Source organism: Pantherophis guttatus, chromosome 9 (assembly GCF_059756535.1).
Source record: "Pantherophis guttatus breed Tessera chromosome 9, ASM5975653v1, whole genome shotgun sequence".
NCBI lineage: Eukaryota > Metazoa > Chordata > Lepidosauria > Squamata > Colubridae > Pantherophis > Pantherophis guttatus.
In genome coordinates, this window is record NC_142071.1 from 25,904,939 (window position 1) to 25,920,877 (window position 15,939).

Consider the following 15,939-nt stretch of genomic DNA (forward strand, 5'->3'; position numbering starts at 1 on the left):
ATTGCTTTAATTTATATGCCGCCCTTCTCCGGAGACTCAGGGCGGCTTACAATGCATTAAGCAATTCATACTTTTGTATATTTATACAAAGTCAGCTTATAACTCCCACAATCTGGGTCCTCATTTCACCTACCTTTGAAAGGATGGAAGGCTGAGTCAACCTTGAGCCCGGTGAGATTTGAACTTGCAGTAATTGCAAGCAGCAGATGTTAATCTGTTAATAACAGTGCTTTAGTCCACTGTACTACAGGCTCTTCTATTAGCCATCAAACCTCAAAAATACACTTTTCCCAAAAGGTTTCCACAATTTTGGCCGCTACTGTATGCTCAGGCGATTCTCAGATTTTCTCAGCGCTTACCATGAGAATTGACAGCTGTCTTGCCTTGTTAAAGCAATAGAAAGCTTTGCCAATTTAAAGACAATATGCAAGTAGAATCACACAAGATCCACAAATTTATTCTCCGTTGGTTCTTTGGTTTTCCAGACTTGTATTCCTGTTTCTACATCATTTTATAATGGCTTTATTCTGCCTTAGAATTGGTTTGTATTTTCGCACATTTGTGTACAGGCGTTGTGCAATATTGGCACTTTTTCTATTTTTATGTGCTTTTGGGAATTTTTTTGTACATAACCTCATGAAGCTTCATTGGAAAACCTGCGGTAGTGAGAAGACAGATAATTACGACCTTTTGACTTTAGCAAATACAAACGAGCTAATTATTAAATCGATCTCTTTTAAGTGCAAGCTAATTCGAGGCCTTGAAGAACATAGTTTTCCCTCCCTCGAAATGTTTTTTAAAAAATCACTAAAAAACTCACATTTATTTAGGAAAGGTTGCACTGCAATCAAAAAAGCAACTAAAACAAATTGAACAGTAAACTCTCGTGCGCTTTGCTCTCCGGGTGGTTTTGAAAGGAAGCGGCTTTAAAATCAGTTCTCGGGAGTCTTCCTCGTCCCTTTTTCAAGGCTCAAAATGAATTGAAATTCCTCTTGAGAAAAAAAGAAAAAAGTCAGTCAATCAAGGTGCCCTGCTCTACTTACCTTTTCTTAACCCCTGGCTTGACGTAACAGATAGTCCTCGGCTTATGATGACAATTGAGATCGAGACTGCTGTCGCTGAGCAAGGCAACGGTTATAAACCACAACGTCACGTCACCTCATCGCTTAGTGACAGCAATCGGTTCTGACTGTCGACGTAAACCCAAGACACGTGGGTTGTTAAGTGGGAAGCGGAGAGAGTCCTGGGTAAGAAGTCCAAAAGGATGGGGAATGAGAGGACTGACCAAGGCCGCACATGAGTTGAGACTGCTGTTGCAGTGTGGTACAAGCTCAGAGGCTGGGGTAAGACCAGTGATAGGATTCAGCCAGTTTGGGCCGATTCAGGTGAACCAGTAGTTAAATTGCTGGATGGCCCCTCCCCGCTCCTTCCAGGAGTCCCCAGGCGCCCTACTTTGGCTCCCAGGTTAAATGCAGGGAGGCCTCCTAGGCCCAAAACGGGGCACGGGGGGCGGGAGGCACATTCCCCCCCTGCAGCCTGTTTTTGCTCCTAGGGAGGTCCAGGAGGCCGAGTGCTGCCTGTCACACCCACTGGCCACGCCCACCATGGCCACGCCCACCCAGCCGGTCATTACGGCAGAGAACTGGTTATGACATCATTTGAACCCTAGCAGTGGTGGGTTTCAAATTTTTTTACTACCGGTTCTGTGGGTGTGGCTTGCTGGGCGTGGCATGGCTTTGTGGGCGTGGCAGGGGAAGGATACTGTAAAATCCCCATTTCCTCCCGATCAGCTGGGACACGGAAGGCAGAGAATAGATGGGGGCGGGGCCAGTCAGAATTTTTACTACCGGTTCTCCGAACTACTCAAAATTTCCACTACCGGTTCTCCAGAACTGGTCAGATCCTGCTGAAACCCACCTCTGAATCCCACCACTGGGTAAGACACTCCCCCCCCTCTCTCTGTGTGTGTGTGTGTGTATATATGCAGGTGCAGACAGGTTGGGGAAAGAGATCACACTGGTGGGTCTGAACCATGCACCGCCACCGATACCGGTTTGCTGAACCGGTGCGAACCGGTAGCATTTCGCCCCTGATTCAGTGCCATTGTAACTTTGAACAGTCGTTGAACAAATGGTCATAACTCGAGGACTATCTGTATGTTACAAACCAGAGCTAATCAGGAGGCGCAAAAAAGCTTCTGATTCTCTCAAGGCCTTACCATCTGTGACGGGTTGGATGGACAACCTCGGTCTTGTGAAGAGAGCCATCTCTTTCAGAGGGCCTCCTGACTTCTGGTGGGCTTGACGATGGGCCTTGAGCTCAGCTAATGGGATGAATCTCTGGGTCATTCGCACAAACTGGACATCGACCTACAAAAGCAAAAAGGAAGGACATCGGTGGGATTCAGGAAGTGGCCCCATTACTCACTAGACGTGACTCCCCCCAGTAGATGTTGATTCCTTAATTGAAAAAAAAAAAGATTCGGGAGACAATTTTGTAAAGAAGAGTTTTCCAATGTTGGCCACTTTTAAGATGTGTAGACTTCAACTCCCAGAATTCCCCAGCCAGCAATTCTGGGAGTTGAAGTCCACATACCTAAAACGTTGGGGAGGGGGGGGGAAACCTGCTGTAAATAATGAACTATAAATTTCCCTGGTTCCAGCCAATTTGTACTAGGAAAGCTGTAAGAAAATCATTCTCTGCTGAATTAGAATTAATAGAATTAGAATTACAGTTAATAGAATTAGAATTAATAGAATTAGAAATAGAATTAATAGAAATATGAATTGAAATAGAAATAGAAGAATTAGAATTAATAGAATTAGAAATAAAATTAAAAGAAATAGAAATAGAAGAATTAGAAATAGAAGAAATGGAAATAGAAGAATTAGAATTAGAATATAGAAATAGAAGAAATAGAAGAAATACAAATAGAATTTAGAAATAAAAATAGAAGAATTAGAAATAGAAATAGAAGAATTAGAATTTAGAAATAGAAGAAATAGAATTAGAATTTAGAAACAGAAATAGAAGAAATAGAAATAGAATTAGAAATAGAAGAAACAGAAGTAGAAGAAAGAAATAGAAGAATTAGAAATAGAAATAGAATTAGAATTTAGAAACAGAAATAGAAGAAATAGAAATAGAATTGGAATTTAGAAACAGAAATAGAAGAAACAGAAGTAGAAGAAATAGAAATAGAAGAATTAGAAATAGAAATAGAAGAATTAGAAATAGAATTTAGAAATAGAAATAGAAGAAATACAAATAGAAGAAATACAAATAGAATTTAGAAATAGAAATAGAAGAATTAGAAATAGAAGAATTAGAATTTAGAAATAGAAATAGAAGAAATAGAATTAGAATTTAGAAACAGAAATAGAAGAATTAGAAATAGAAATAGAAGAAATAGAATTAGAATTTAGAAACAGAAATAGAAGAAACAGAAATAGAAGAAATAGAAATAAAAGAATTAGAAATAGAAATAGAAGAAATAGAATTAGAATTTAGAAACAGAAATAGAAGAAATAGAAGTAGAAGAAATAGAATTAGAATTTAGAAATAGAAATAGAATTCTTTATTGGCTAAGGTTGATTAAACACACAAGGAATTAGTCTCCGGTGCATAAGCTCTCAGTGTACATACAACACAGTGATAGATCATTATCATAGTCCTTGTAAAAATACATTCACCATAAAACATTAGATAACAACACTTAGTGATCGTCATGGATACTAAACAAGCAATCAATGTACACAAAGACAAGAAACCACCATATAAACTGTGTGATGGCACTAAAGAATTCTGAAAAACTGGTTGAAACTGGGATATAAATTAAATACAGGTAGCCCTCAATTTACAACAGTTCATTTAGTGACCATTCAAAGTTACAAAGGCACTGAAAAATGTAACTTAGGACATTTTTCACACTTACGACCTTTGCAGTAGCCCCATGATCATGTGATCCAAATTCAAATGCTTGGTAACTGGCATGTACTTATGCAGTGTCCCGAGGTCATATGATCCCCTTCTGCGACCTTCTGACAAGCAATGTCAATGGGGAAGACAGATTCACTTAACCACCGTGGCAAGCAAGGTCGTAAAATGGGGCAAAACTCACTTAACAAATATCTCACTGAACAACAGAAATTTTGGACTCCATTGATGTCGTAAGTCGAGGGCTACCCGTAAAAGGATCCATACTATTTTTCATGTCACTGGGAATAGGAAATTACTGGGCACAAAGTGTTGTGACCCATCAGCGGCCTGTGCGGATTGTAGCTGATTCCGACAGCGAGGAGGCTGGTGTGGTGCTGCGTCAGCAGCCTGTGCAGCTGGTGCTTGAATCGGACAGTGAGGAGGCTGGAGAAGATGTGGTGCCAGAGGCAGGGATTCAGCCAGGGCCTTCAGAACCTCCAGAAGCTCCTTTAAGTGAAGAGGACGAAGAGGAGGAGCCTCTTCTCAATGCATGGGCGCGCAGAGCTGCCAAAAGGCAGGAGTGGCTCCTCAGGAGGAGGTCTCCTCGAGAGTAAGGCTTGGGGCTAATTGGCCACTCCCTTAGCCTATTTAAGGAGGAACGGCGATTGCAGCAAGCTGTAGGGAACAACTTCAGTTCACTCTCATTCGTGTCTGCAAAATTGCTTCTGGGCTTTCTGCCAACTCTAGTAAGTCTGTGATTACCTTATCTTAGAATTCTGGCAGGCTGTTAAGACAGTTCATTAACAGCCTTTGAATGATAAAGACTTAAGTTATTTGAGTAAAATAAGCTTTGTATAGAGTTTGTGTGTGCTGCGTTCTTTGGGGTCCGTAGCTGGGGCAGAACACAAGAGTTTGGGGAAGATGAGGTAGAAGAGAATTAGAGAAGGACCTTGGCAAACCACAAGGCTCAGATGAAATCCACCTTACCATGGACCATTTGGGCTCTTCTTTTGTGCTGGAAGCATCGTAATGCGGATTACTTTTTTCAAACTGGGTGTGATCGGGGTAAGCCTCTTTAACAATCTGGGAAGGAAAAAGGGGAGAGGGGATATCAGTGGCTGCAGTCACACAGCCACAAAGCAAAAAACATCCATTTTTTTTTCCAGTAAAAATTAGCTTTTTATTATACTCTGTTCACGCACTGAATTAATATTTTTTTTCTTTTCAAGTTTATTTTATATACACTGCTCAAAAAAATAAAGGGAACACAAGCAGAAGACACCCGAGATCTGAATGAATGAAACAGCCTTATTGTTCGTTACATACAGTAGTTTTGTGTTCCCTTTAGTTGTTTGAGCAGTGTATAAACTACTGTATGTAAAGAACAAAGTATTTCATAAGGCTATTTCATTCATTCGGATCTCGGATGTCTTCTGTTTTGTGTTCCTTTTATTTTATTTATTTATTTATTTATTATTTAAATTTCTATACCGCCCTTCTCCAGAATAGGACTCAGGGCGGTGAACAGCCAGAATAAAAACAATACATACAAAATTTAAAAACAATTTAAAATAATTAAATATTGTTTTTTTTTGAGAAGTATAGATATCAAAAGGGACGCGGTGGCTCAGTGGCTAAGATGCTGAGCTTGTCAATCGAAGGGTCGGCAGTTCAGCGGTTCGAATCCCTAGCGCCGCATAATGGGGTGAGCTACCGTGACTTGTCCCAGCTCCTGCCAACCGAGCAGTTCGAAAGCACGTAAAAAATGCAAGTAGAAAAATTGGGACCACCTTTGGTGGGAAGGTAACAGCGTTCTGTGCACCTTCGGCGTTGAGTCATGCCGGCCACATGACCACGGAGACGTCTTTGGACAGCGCTGGCTCTTCGGCTTTGAAACGGAGATGAGCACCGCCCCCTAGAGTCAGGAATGACCAGCACATATATTTGAGGGGAACCTTTACCTTATATATATCAATGCGTGAACAGTGTGGCAAGTGCTTGGACCTTCATCATAAATACCAACATTCAATCTTGCCTTTCGCACGTGAAGCCAATACTCAGCCTGTTGGTGTTGTGGTGCTTTTCCAGAATTATGGGCTCGTTTCAAACTCTGCACTCACCTTGATGATACCTGCAATCCCAGGTTCCTTGCAATTACTGTGGTAGAAAAATGCGTCTTCTCCAACTTTCATATCCCGCAGGAAATTCCGTGCCTGCCAAAGGAGAAGAGTGAATTTCCGGCTTTTGTGTGTCCAGGAAACAAGCCGAAGCTCGCTCGCTTTTATATAAGCCCCACGGCAATCTATATTGCTCCAGTTTTAGAAGTTAAAAAAAAAACAAAAACAAAATTCAGATTAACGGAGTTGGAAGGGACCTTGTAGGTCATCTAGTCCAACCCCCCACCCAAGCAGGAGACCCTACACCATTTCTAACAGATGGCAGTCCAGTCTATTCTTGAAAGCCTCCAGTGATGAAGCTCCCACAACTTCCGAAGGCAACTTCTGTTCTGTTGGTTGATTGCTCTGTCAGAACATTTCTCCTTATTCCAGGTTGAATTTCTCCTTGTTCAGTTTCCATCCATTATTCCTTGTCTGGCCTTCAGGTGCTTTGGAAAACAGCTTAACCCCCTCCTCTCTGTGGCAGCCCCTCAAATATCGGAAGACTACTATCCTGTCTCCCCTGGTCCTTCTCTTCCCTAGACTAGCCATGCCCACTTCCTGCAACCGTTCATCATATGTTTTAGCCTCCAGTCCCCTAATCATCTTGGTTGTTCTTCTCTGCACTCTTTCTGGAATCTCAACATCTTTTTTATAGTGTGGTGACCAAAACTGGATGCAATATTCTAGGTGTGGTCTTATTAGGGCTTTATAGAGTGGTATTAGTACCTCCCTCGATCTTGATTGCATCCCTCTGTTAATGCAATTTAGGATTCCATTGGCTTTTTTGGCTGCCGCCAAGTAAAAATACAGTATTAGCAAAAGATGCAATTATAATGAGTAACCATAATGAACTTTGTCTTAGTGAACCAGGTTCTCACTAGGTCCCACGTCCCACTAAGCCATGTTTTGGGGTAACCACAGTTTGCACAATGAGCAAGAAATAGCTGGTTTGACATCATTGTACATTGGCTTGGCTTTACCTTGACCCAAACTTAACTAACTGTGGCTTACTCAGAAGTAAACTGCAAGAAGTGGAAATTCATGGAGTATTAAAAGCAGACCTTAACTCAGCGGTGGGATTCAGCCAATTTGCACCTATTCGGGAGAACCGGTTGTTGGAAGAAATCTTATTTTGGTTTTTTCCCACTTTACAGGGCTAATCCTGTAAGGAAGGCAGGAAGGAAACATTCTGGCGGTGTTTCTAGCCTGATCTTTATTGCCCTGCTTACAGAAATTGCCTCTGGTTAACCCTTATTACATTGTAACAGCTAAGGCGAAACGCCCATTGACGTGAGTGACGTTGAGTTGGCCACGCCCACACGGTCACATGACCACCGAAACACGCCTACCCAGCTGGTCATTAAGGTAGGGCACAGAACCGGTTGTTAAATTATTTGAATCCCACCACTACCTTAACTGCTCCCTTTTAACGGATTTTGATCCCAAAGCAAATGATCTAAAAACTAGTCAATTTCAAACGTATCCCATTCAATATATTTTACTTATAGGTAATCCTCAATTTATGAGCACAGTTGGGAGTTGAACATCTATTGCTAAGAAAGGCAGTTGTTAAGTGAGCCATGCCCAATGTTATGACCTTTTTTGCTGTGGTCGCTAAGTGGATAAATTGCTGTTAAGTGAATCTGGCTTTCCCCAATGGCTTTGCTTATCAGAAGCCGGCTGGGACAGTCACAAATTGCAATCACACTTGGCCAAGCATCCAAATTTTGTTCCTGTTACCTTGATGGGGATGTTGCAAGTGTTCTAAAGACTGGTTGTAAGTGATTTTTTTCACTGCTGTTGTAACTTCTAATGGTCATTTTAAAAAATGACTGTAAATTGAGGACTCACCATATTTTTTCCAGGGGAAAAGAAAACAGAAATGAACGGGAGCTTCTCAAAGATATTAAACCTTATCTCTGGTTTCCCAGTTGCAATGGATGGCTGTGAAAGTTGGACCATAAGGAAGGCTGAGTGCCAAAGAATGGAGGCCTTTGAACTCTGGTGCTGGAGAAGACTCCTGCGAGTCCCTTGGACTGCAAGGCGATCCAACCGGTCAGTCCTAGAGGAGATCAACCCTGACTGCTCTTTAGAAGGCCAGATCCTGAAGAGGAAACTCAAATGCTTTGGCCACCTAATGAGAAGGAAGGACTCATTGGAGAAGATGCTGGGAATGATTGAGGGCAAAAGAAGAAGGGGACGACAGAGAACGAGGTGGCTGGATGGAGTCACTGAAGCAGTCGACGTAAGCTTAAATGGACTCCAGAGGATGGTAGAGGACAGGAAGGCCTGGAGGAACATTGTCCATGGGGTCGCGATGGGTCGGACACGACTTCGCAACTAACAACAACTGGTTTCCCAGTTTATAACTTGAACAAAAATTGTCACATATATATTCGACAACCTTTTTACCTGATAATTCCTGACTCCGTCCCAACAAGCTGTTTGGTTAGGCTGAGCTTTCAAGTCTTCAATGCCAAACTGGTGAATGAAACGGCAAACATCGCATTACTCAAAGCGCTGCTGTTTCCTTCCATAAAATATTTAAACATTTTAAATTGAACACGCTATATCAAACTTTAAAAAGAAGACAAGGGAGAATAAACAGTCAAATATAAATGAATAAGCGAGGTATCCAGAAATGCCTCAGACGACAATCTGTCCGTGGAACATAAATCAGTTGTAAATAATAATGCATTCTGCTGATTTAAGGGACTGTTTTTCTTTCTGTTTAGGTGGGATTCAGATACTTTGCTAACGCAATTGATGGGGCTTAAGAACCACTGATCTCCAGTAAACCGATTTTCACTTTTTACATTTCTAGAGCCTGTCTAGACGTTAGATACAGGTAGTCCTTGACTTACCTTAAGTCAGATTCCCTTGACAATTGCGTTACTAATTTAACAAGAGCACTGAATTCACTTAACAACCATGACAAGAAACGTCGTAAAATGGGGGCAAAAACTCCCGTGAAACTCTTGCTTAGCAACAGACGTTTTGGGCTCAATTGTGGTCGGAAGTCAACGACTACCTGTAGTTAGGTTTGCCTTTTGCTGTTTCAAGCAGGGGTGAAATCCAGCAGATTCTAGAGAACCAGTAGCGGAAACTTTGAGCAGTTCGGAGAACTGGCAAATACCACCTCTGGCTGGCCCCAAAGTGGGGTGGGAATGGGGATTTTGCAATATCCTTCCGCCCCAGGAGTGGGGAGGGAATGGGGATTTTGCAGTATCCTTCTCCTGTAGTGGGGAGGGGAAGGGGATTTTGCAGTATCTTTCCCCTGTAGTGTGGAGGGAATGGGGATTTTGCAGTATCCTTCCCCTGTAGCGGGGAGGGAATGGGGATTTTGCAGTATCCTTCCCCTGGAGTGGGGAGGGAATGGAGATTTTGCAGTATCCTTCCCCTGCCATGCCCACCAAGCCACGCCACACCCACCAGGCCACGCCCACAGAACCGGTAGTAAAAAAAAATTGGATTTCATCACTGGTTTCAAGACACTGTCTCTACCAACTCATGAATTAAAAGGTAAAATAACCTGCTCACCTTCATATCGACTCCTTTTTGAAACCTGCTCTCCGGTTCGGACTTCATAAGCCAGTGAGTATAAACTGTTTTGCTTTTCTCCTCAATTCCAGCATCTTCTTTCAAGCTTGTCCCAGTTTTTCTCATCCCAGAACTGGGTACTTTGGATCCTTCCTTCTCCTTTTGGATCTCAGTTTTAGGCAACTTGGGCTGTTTGGTACCTTAAGGTGACAAAACCAGAATACGGAATGTTGAGTGGATTCTGTAGAGATTCTCCATCATCCATTTTCCTTGACTTAATAAAATCTACTCAAAGGTGCTTTTTCAGGAGGCAACTGGACTTCCTTGTATTTTTTCTTTTGAAGACGTTTCGCTTCTCATCCAAGAAGCTTCTTCAACTCTGACTGGGTGCTCATTCCCCATTATCCTTGCAGAGCTGAAGAAGCTTCTTGGATGAGAATCAAAACATCCTCAAAAAAAAAAAAAACCCCAAGAAAGTCCAGTTGCCTCCTGAAAAAGCACCTTTGAGTAGATTTTATTAAGTCATGGAAAATGGATCTTAAATGAAGCAATCACAAAGAAGTAAAAAAAAAGGGCTTTTTCTGAAAAACTACCATATATATTCTTGATTTATTTTTATTTTGGGGGGAAGTACACCTCTCATGTTTTGTCAAGTTCTGGTGGGGCACGTTGAAATGTCTGTTTTTCACTTGATATTTGCAAGATGCACTTAATAATTGGTTAGGCTGCTTTGTCACGGAGTGCCTGTGAATTTTGCAGTGACTTTAAATCAGCGTTGCTCAACGGTAGCAACTTTTAAGATCTGTGGACTTCAACTCCCAGAATTCCCCAGCCAATTCTGGGAGTTGAAGTCCACAGATTTTAAAAGTTGTCACAATTCAGAAACACGGCTGTAAATACAGGTGATAGCTACGGAGGATCAATGGCAGGGGTGAAATGCTCCCGGTTCGGACCGGATCGCCCGATCCAGTAGCGATGGAAGCAGATGGTTCGGAGAACCGATAGCAAAAATCCCTGCCCTCCCCCATTGCCCAGCTGAGCCATGCAATCATCAGAGGCTTTTTTTTAATTTTTAAAAGCATTTTTTCTACAACCTCTTTGGCCGAAAAAATGCTTTTAAAAGTAAATATAAAAAAGCCTCTGATGATCGCGCGGCTCAGCTGGGATCATCAGCGGCTTTTAAAAGCATTTTTTCTACAACCTCTTCGGCCAAAAAAATGCTTTTAAAAGGAAATATAAAAAAGCCTCTGATGATCCCAGCTGAGCCGCGCAATCATCAGAGGCTTTTAAAAGCATTTTTTCTACAACCTCTTCGGCCGAAAAAATGCTTTTAAAAGGAAATATAAAAAAGCCTCTGATGATCCCAGCTGAGCCGCGCAATCATCAGAGGCTTTTAAAAGCATTTTTTCTACAACCTCTTCAGCCGAAAAAATGCTTTTAAAAGGAAATATAAAAAAGCCTCTGATGATCCCAGCTGAGCCGCGCAATCATCAGAGGCTTTTAAAAGCATTTTTTCTACAACCTCTTCGGCCGAAAAAATGCTTTTAAAAGGAAATATAAAAAAGCCTCTGATGATCGCGCGGCTCAGCTGGGATCATCAGAGGCTTTTAAAAGCATTTTTTCTACAACCTGCCGAAGAGGTTATAGAAAAAGTGTTTTTAAAAGGAAAAAAAGCCTCTGCCGATCAGGCAAGTCAGCTGGGATCGTCAGAGGCTTTTTTTTTAAAAAAAAGAAAGCCTCTGCCGATCAGTCATATTACCCCACCACCACTAAGCCACGCCCACAGAACTGGTAGTAACAAATTTTACATTTCACCACTGAATGCAGGGTGAATGCAGACTGGATGTGTTGGTGGGAACTCACCGGTGTGTTATGCGACAGACGAATGCCAACCCATCTTAAATCTAAGTTTTACAAGACAACCATCTGCCCTGTTGCATTGTATGGCATTGAATGCTGGGCAGCAACAACCAGGACCGAAAGCTTTCTCCATGCCATGGGAATGCAAAGGCTCCGTTGGATAGCGGGCATCTCCCTTCTCGACCACATCACAAATGACACCGTTCGAGAACATTTTGGGGTGGCACCAATTATAGAGAAGATGAGAGAAGGCCGGCTCCACTGGGATGGACACGTCCTGAGAGCAGCACCTTCCACCGTGGCCAAGACTGCCTACCAACTAGAAGTCAATGGCTGGCGACTTTGCGGGCGCCCAAAACAGAGCTGGTAAGATACCATCAACAAAGAGCCTTGATAGTACAGTGGTTTAATGCACCCTGTTATTAAGACCAGATGCCTGCAATTACTGCTGGTTCGAATCTCTCCAAGGCTCAAGGTTGACTCAGCCTTCCATCCTTTCTAAGGTAGGTTAAATGAGGACCCATTTTGTGGGGGCAATAAGCTGACTTTGTATAAATATACAAAAGAATGAAGGCTATTGCTTAACGCACTGTAAGCCGCCCTGAGTCTCCGGAGAAGGGCGGCATATAAATCAAATTAAAAAAAAAAATGCAAACTGTGGGCCTGCACCCTGGATACGCAGCTGATTGTGCAAAGTGGCATTCAATCATTCAAAAATCGGACCCTGCACCTGCGGGAATATGCTAGGAGGAAGAGGAGGAGGAAGGGGAAGGGGGAGAGGGAAGAGGAGGAGGAGAAGAAGAAGAGGAGGAGGAGGAGAAGAGGAAGAAGAGGGGGAAGAGGAGGAAGAGGAGAAAGAAGAAGAGGGAGAAGAGGAAGTGGAAGGGAAGAGGAGGAAAAGAAGAGGAGGAAAAGGAGGAAGAGGAGGAGAAGAAAAGAAGAGGAGGAGAAAGAAGAGGAAAAAGAGGAAGAGGAGAAGAAGAAGAGAAGGAGGAGGAGGAGGAAGAGGAGGAAGAAGAGAGGAGGAGGAGGAGAAAGAAGAGGAAGAGGAGGAGAAGAAGAGAAGAGGAGGAGGAGACAGAAGAAGCAACAGCAGCAGCTACGGAGGATCATCTATCCCTCTTCTGCATAGGAAAACAAAGAGCAAACGCGACTGGAAACATTAGAAAAACAGTGCTGAGCTGTTAGAGCTTACTGCAAATTGGAAAACAGGCATGGCTGAAGAAGAAGCATATACTTTAAAAAGGAAACATAGAGAAATGTGCATTAAGGGGAAATATCCACTGACCCGTCGAAGCTGGCCGGCCTCTTTTCTTCCCACGGGCAGGCATTCTTTCGCTGGCAAGGAGTAGATTGGGCACCTGTAAAAAAAGAAAAAAGATTTCACTCGTGAATCAGTGGAAACCTTCTCTGATTGGCAGCTGCCCAGTTTGGTGGAAGATGGGTGAATGTAAAGAGGTTTTAAATAAATAAATAAACACCCAGCGGGGGTCCCCGAGCAGCCCGTTTAATTTCTAGTGAAAATTCAAAGGTTTCATTTCCTTTTCATGTTGCTAGTCCTCATGGCTACGGAGACAGATCATGCCTGGATGTAGGAGACCCACAGATTTAGAAATGCGGAGTCCAGGAGATAGTGGGTGTTACAGTAAGTAACAACACAATGGAGAAACTTAATATTAAACAATTAGGTCAAGTCTTAATTGTATAGCCAACACTTCGAATGAATTGCAGTGGTTCTCTTTTATGTTCTATTTTGGACAAAAAGTCAAACGTTTCTTATGCTTGTAATGCTGACATCCTAAGCGGCAATGGATGCTGATAGAATTTTCACCTTTCCCTTGTTCTCTTCAATACTTTAAAACTTTCCAAATATTATGCATAATTTTTTATTAACATTGCATAAAGATGACTGCGCTGAAAACTCGGTTTACCAAGGAAGGAAGGAAGGAAGGAAGGAAGGAAGGAAGGATAATTTAATGTGGCCCATCCCCCGCACATGTGCACGCGACTCCTTCATACATGCACGCATAACCCCCCCCCAAGCTCCTCCCGCTTTTGGCACGCGATGGCATGGTGGGCCCAGTAGGCCCGTTTTTTGCCCTCCCTAGGCTCCAGGGGCTTTCTTGGAGCATGGGGAGGACGAAAATGGTCTTCCCCACCCCCCTGGAGGCCCTCCAGAAGCCAGAAACGGCCAGTTTCCCGATTTCCGGTGGGCCCGGAAGGCCCAAAAATTAGCTGGCCGGTGCGTGCATGCGCACTGGAGCTGAGCTAGGGCAATGCTCGCGTGCCCACAGATATGGCTCCGCGTGCCATCACGGGCCTATATTATTCTGGACAAATGGCTGTCCAGTTTCTTCTTAAAGACCTCCAGTGATGGGGCACCCATAACTTCTGAAGGCAAGTTGTTCCACTTGTTCTCACAGGAAGGAATGGATGGAGGAAGGAATAGAGCATGAGGGAAGGAGGGAGGGAAGGAAGGAAGGAAGGAGGGAGGGAGGGAGGAAAGAAGGACAACAGAGTTGGAAGGGACCTTGAAGGTCTTCTAGTCCAACCCCCTGCTCAAGCAGGAGATCCCATGATGGCGAACCTATGGCATGCGTGCCAGAAATGGCACACAGAGCCCTCTCTGTGGGCATGTGCGCCGTCGCTAGCTACTCTTCTAGTTTCTGAAAAATGGCCTGAAAATGGCTCAGAAGCCCCCAAAAAACAGCCTGAAAATGGCTCAGAAAATAGCTTGAAAATGGCCTGAAAAACAGCCTGAAAATGGCCCAGAAAACAGCCTGAAATGGCCTGAAAAAACAGCCTGAAAATGGCCCAGAAGCCCAAAAAAACAGCCTGATAATGGCCCCAAAAATGTCCTGAACATGTCCTGAAAAGGCCGCCAAAAATGGCCTGAAAGCGGCCCTAAAAACAGCAAAAAACAGGCCTTTTTGGGCTAAAAAAAGACTGAAAATGCCCGAAAAACAGCCTGAAAATGGCCAGAAAAATGGCCACTAAAAACAGGCATGCGTGTGCCAGCCAGCTGGTCTTTGGGTTTCCGGCGCTCCAGCGCACGCACATGTATGCACATGCACACGTGTTCCAGTTGGGGCACTTGGTGTCGAAAAGGTTCGCCATCATTGTCCTATGCCATTTCAGATAAGTGGCTCTCCAGTCTCTTCTTAAAAAACCTTCAGTGATGGGACACCCACAACTTCTGGAGGCAAGTCGTTCCGCTGGTTAACTGTTCTCACAGATAGATGGATGGATGGATGGATGGATGGATGGATGGATGGATGATTAGAAAGATAGATAGATGGATGGATGGATGGATGGATGATAGATTAGATGGATGGATGGATGGATGGATGGATGGATGGAAGATTAGAAAAATAGATAGATAGATAGATAGATAGATAGATAGATAGATAGATAGATAGATAGATAGATGGATGGTTGGTAGATTAGATGGATGGATTATAGATTAGATAGATGGATGGATGGTAGATTAGATAGATAGATAGATGGATAGATAGATAGATAGATAGATAGATAGATAGATAGATAGATAGATAGATAGATAGATAGAAGGATGGATGGATGATAGATTAGATAGATGGATGGATGATAGATCAGCTAGATGGATGGATGGGTGGGTGGGTGGGTGATTAGATGGATAGATGATAGATTAGATGGATGGATGGATGGATGGATGGATGGATAGATAATAGATTAGATGGATGGATGGATGGATGGATGGATGGATGGATGGATGGATGGATGGATGATAGATTAGATGGATCGATGGATAGATAGATGTTAGATTAGGTAGATGGATAGATAGATAGATGGATGGATGATAGATCAGCTAGATGGATGGATGGATGGATGGATGGGTGGGTGGGTGGGTGATTAGATGGATAGATGATAGATTAGATGGATGGATGGATGGATGGATAGATAATAGATTAGATGGATGGATGGATGGATGGATGGATGGATGGATGATAGATTAGATGGATCGATGGATAGATAGATGTTAGATTAGGTAGATGGATAGATAGATAGATGGATGGATGATAGATCAGCTAGATGGATGGATGGATGGGTGGGTGGGTGATTAGATGGATAGATGATAGATTAGATGGATGGATAGATAATAGATTAGATGGATGGATTGGAGGGAGGGAAGGAAGGAAGGAAGGAAGGGGAGGGAGGGAGGGCAAAGCTGCATGCCTTCGGTTGAGAAGAGGCTTCCCGTGTAAGTGAATGCTGCAGAAACAATCTCCTGGAAGAAGGGGAAAACGCGCCTCGACCTACTCGGCTCTCCGTCCCCAGCAGCCGCTTCTCCTTCCAAGCCCAGCTGGAGAGTCCGGACGGGCTCTACTTCCTTGCAAAAAAAAAAAAACGCCGCTGTGCCTTTAAGACCAGCCCCTTCCCCTTCCACCAATCAGAAAGCCCCGAGCCGGAGACGCCCATACCA

General features: G+C 43.2%; 1 protein-coding gene across 5 annotated transcripts; it reads right to left on the reverse strand.

The window, feature by feature from the left end:
* Positions 1-439: 439 nt before the first annotated feature.
* Positions 440-15,888, reverse strand: THYN1 (thymocyte nuclear protein 1). Of its 5 annotated transcripts, none has more exons than XR_015729394.1 (9): positions 15,777-15,888; positions 12,766-12,838; positions 9,618-9,817; positions 8,490-8,558; positions 6,039-6,131; positions 4,906-5,001; positions 2,219-2,369; positions 821-991; positions 440-656 (listed from the first exon to the last, which is right to left on the reverse strand). XR_015729394.1 is itself a non-coding variant. In XM_087875838.1 (8 exons), exons 2-8 carry the CDS (start codon positions 12,806-12,808, stop codon positions 933-935), a joined length of 711 nt encoding a protein of 236 aa, XP_087731964.1. In that variant the 5' UTR covers positions 12,809-12,838; positions 15,777-15,888; the 3' UTR covers positions 440-932. The 5 variants fall into 5 exon arrangements, 3 of the variants coding, with proteins under 3 accessions (XP_087731964.1, XP_087731966.1, XP_087731965.1); XR_015729395.1 differs by having other exon boundaries at positions 15,693-15,871; XM_087875838.1 differs by having other exon boundaries at positions 440-991.
* Between the last annotated feature and the right edge of the window lie 51 nt (positions 15,889-15,939).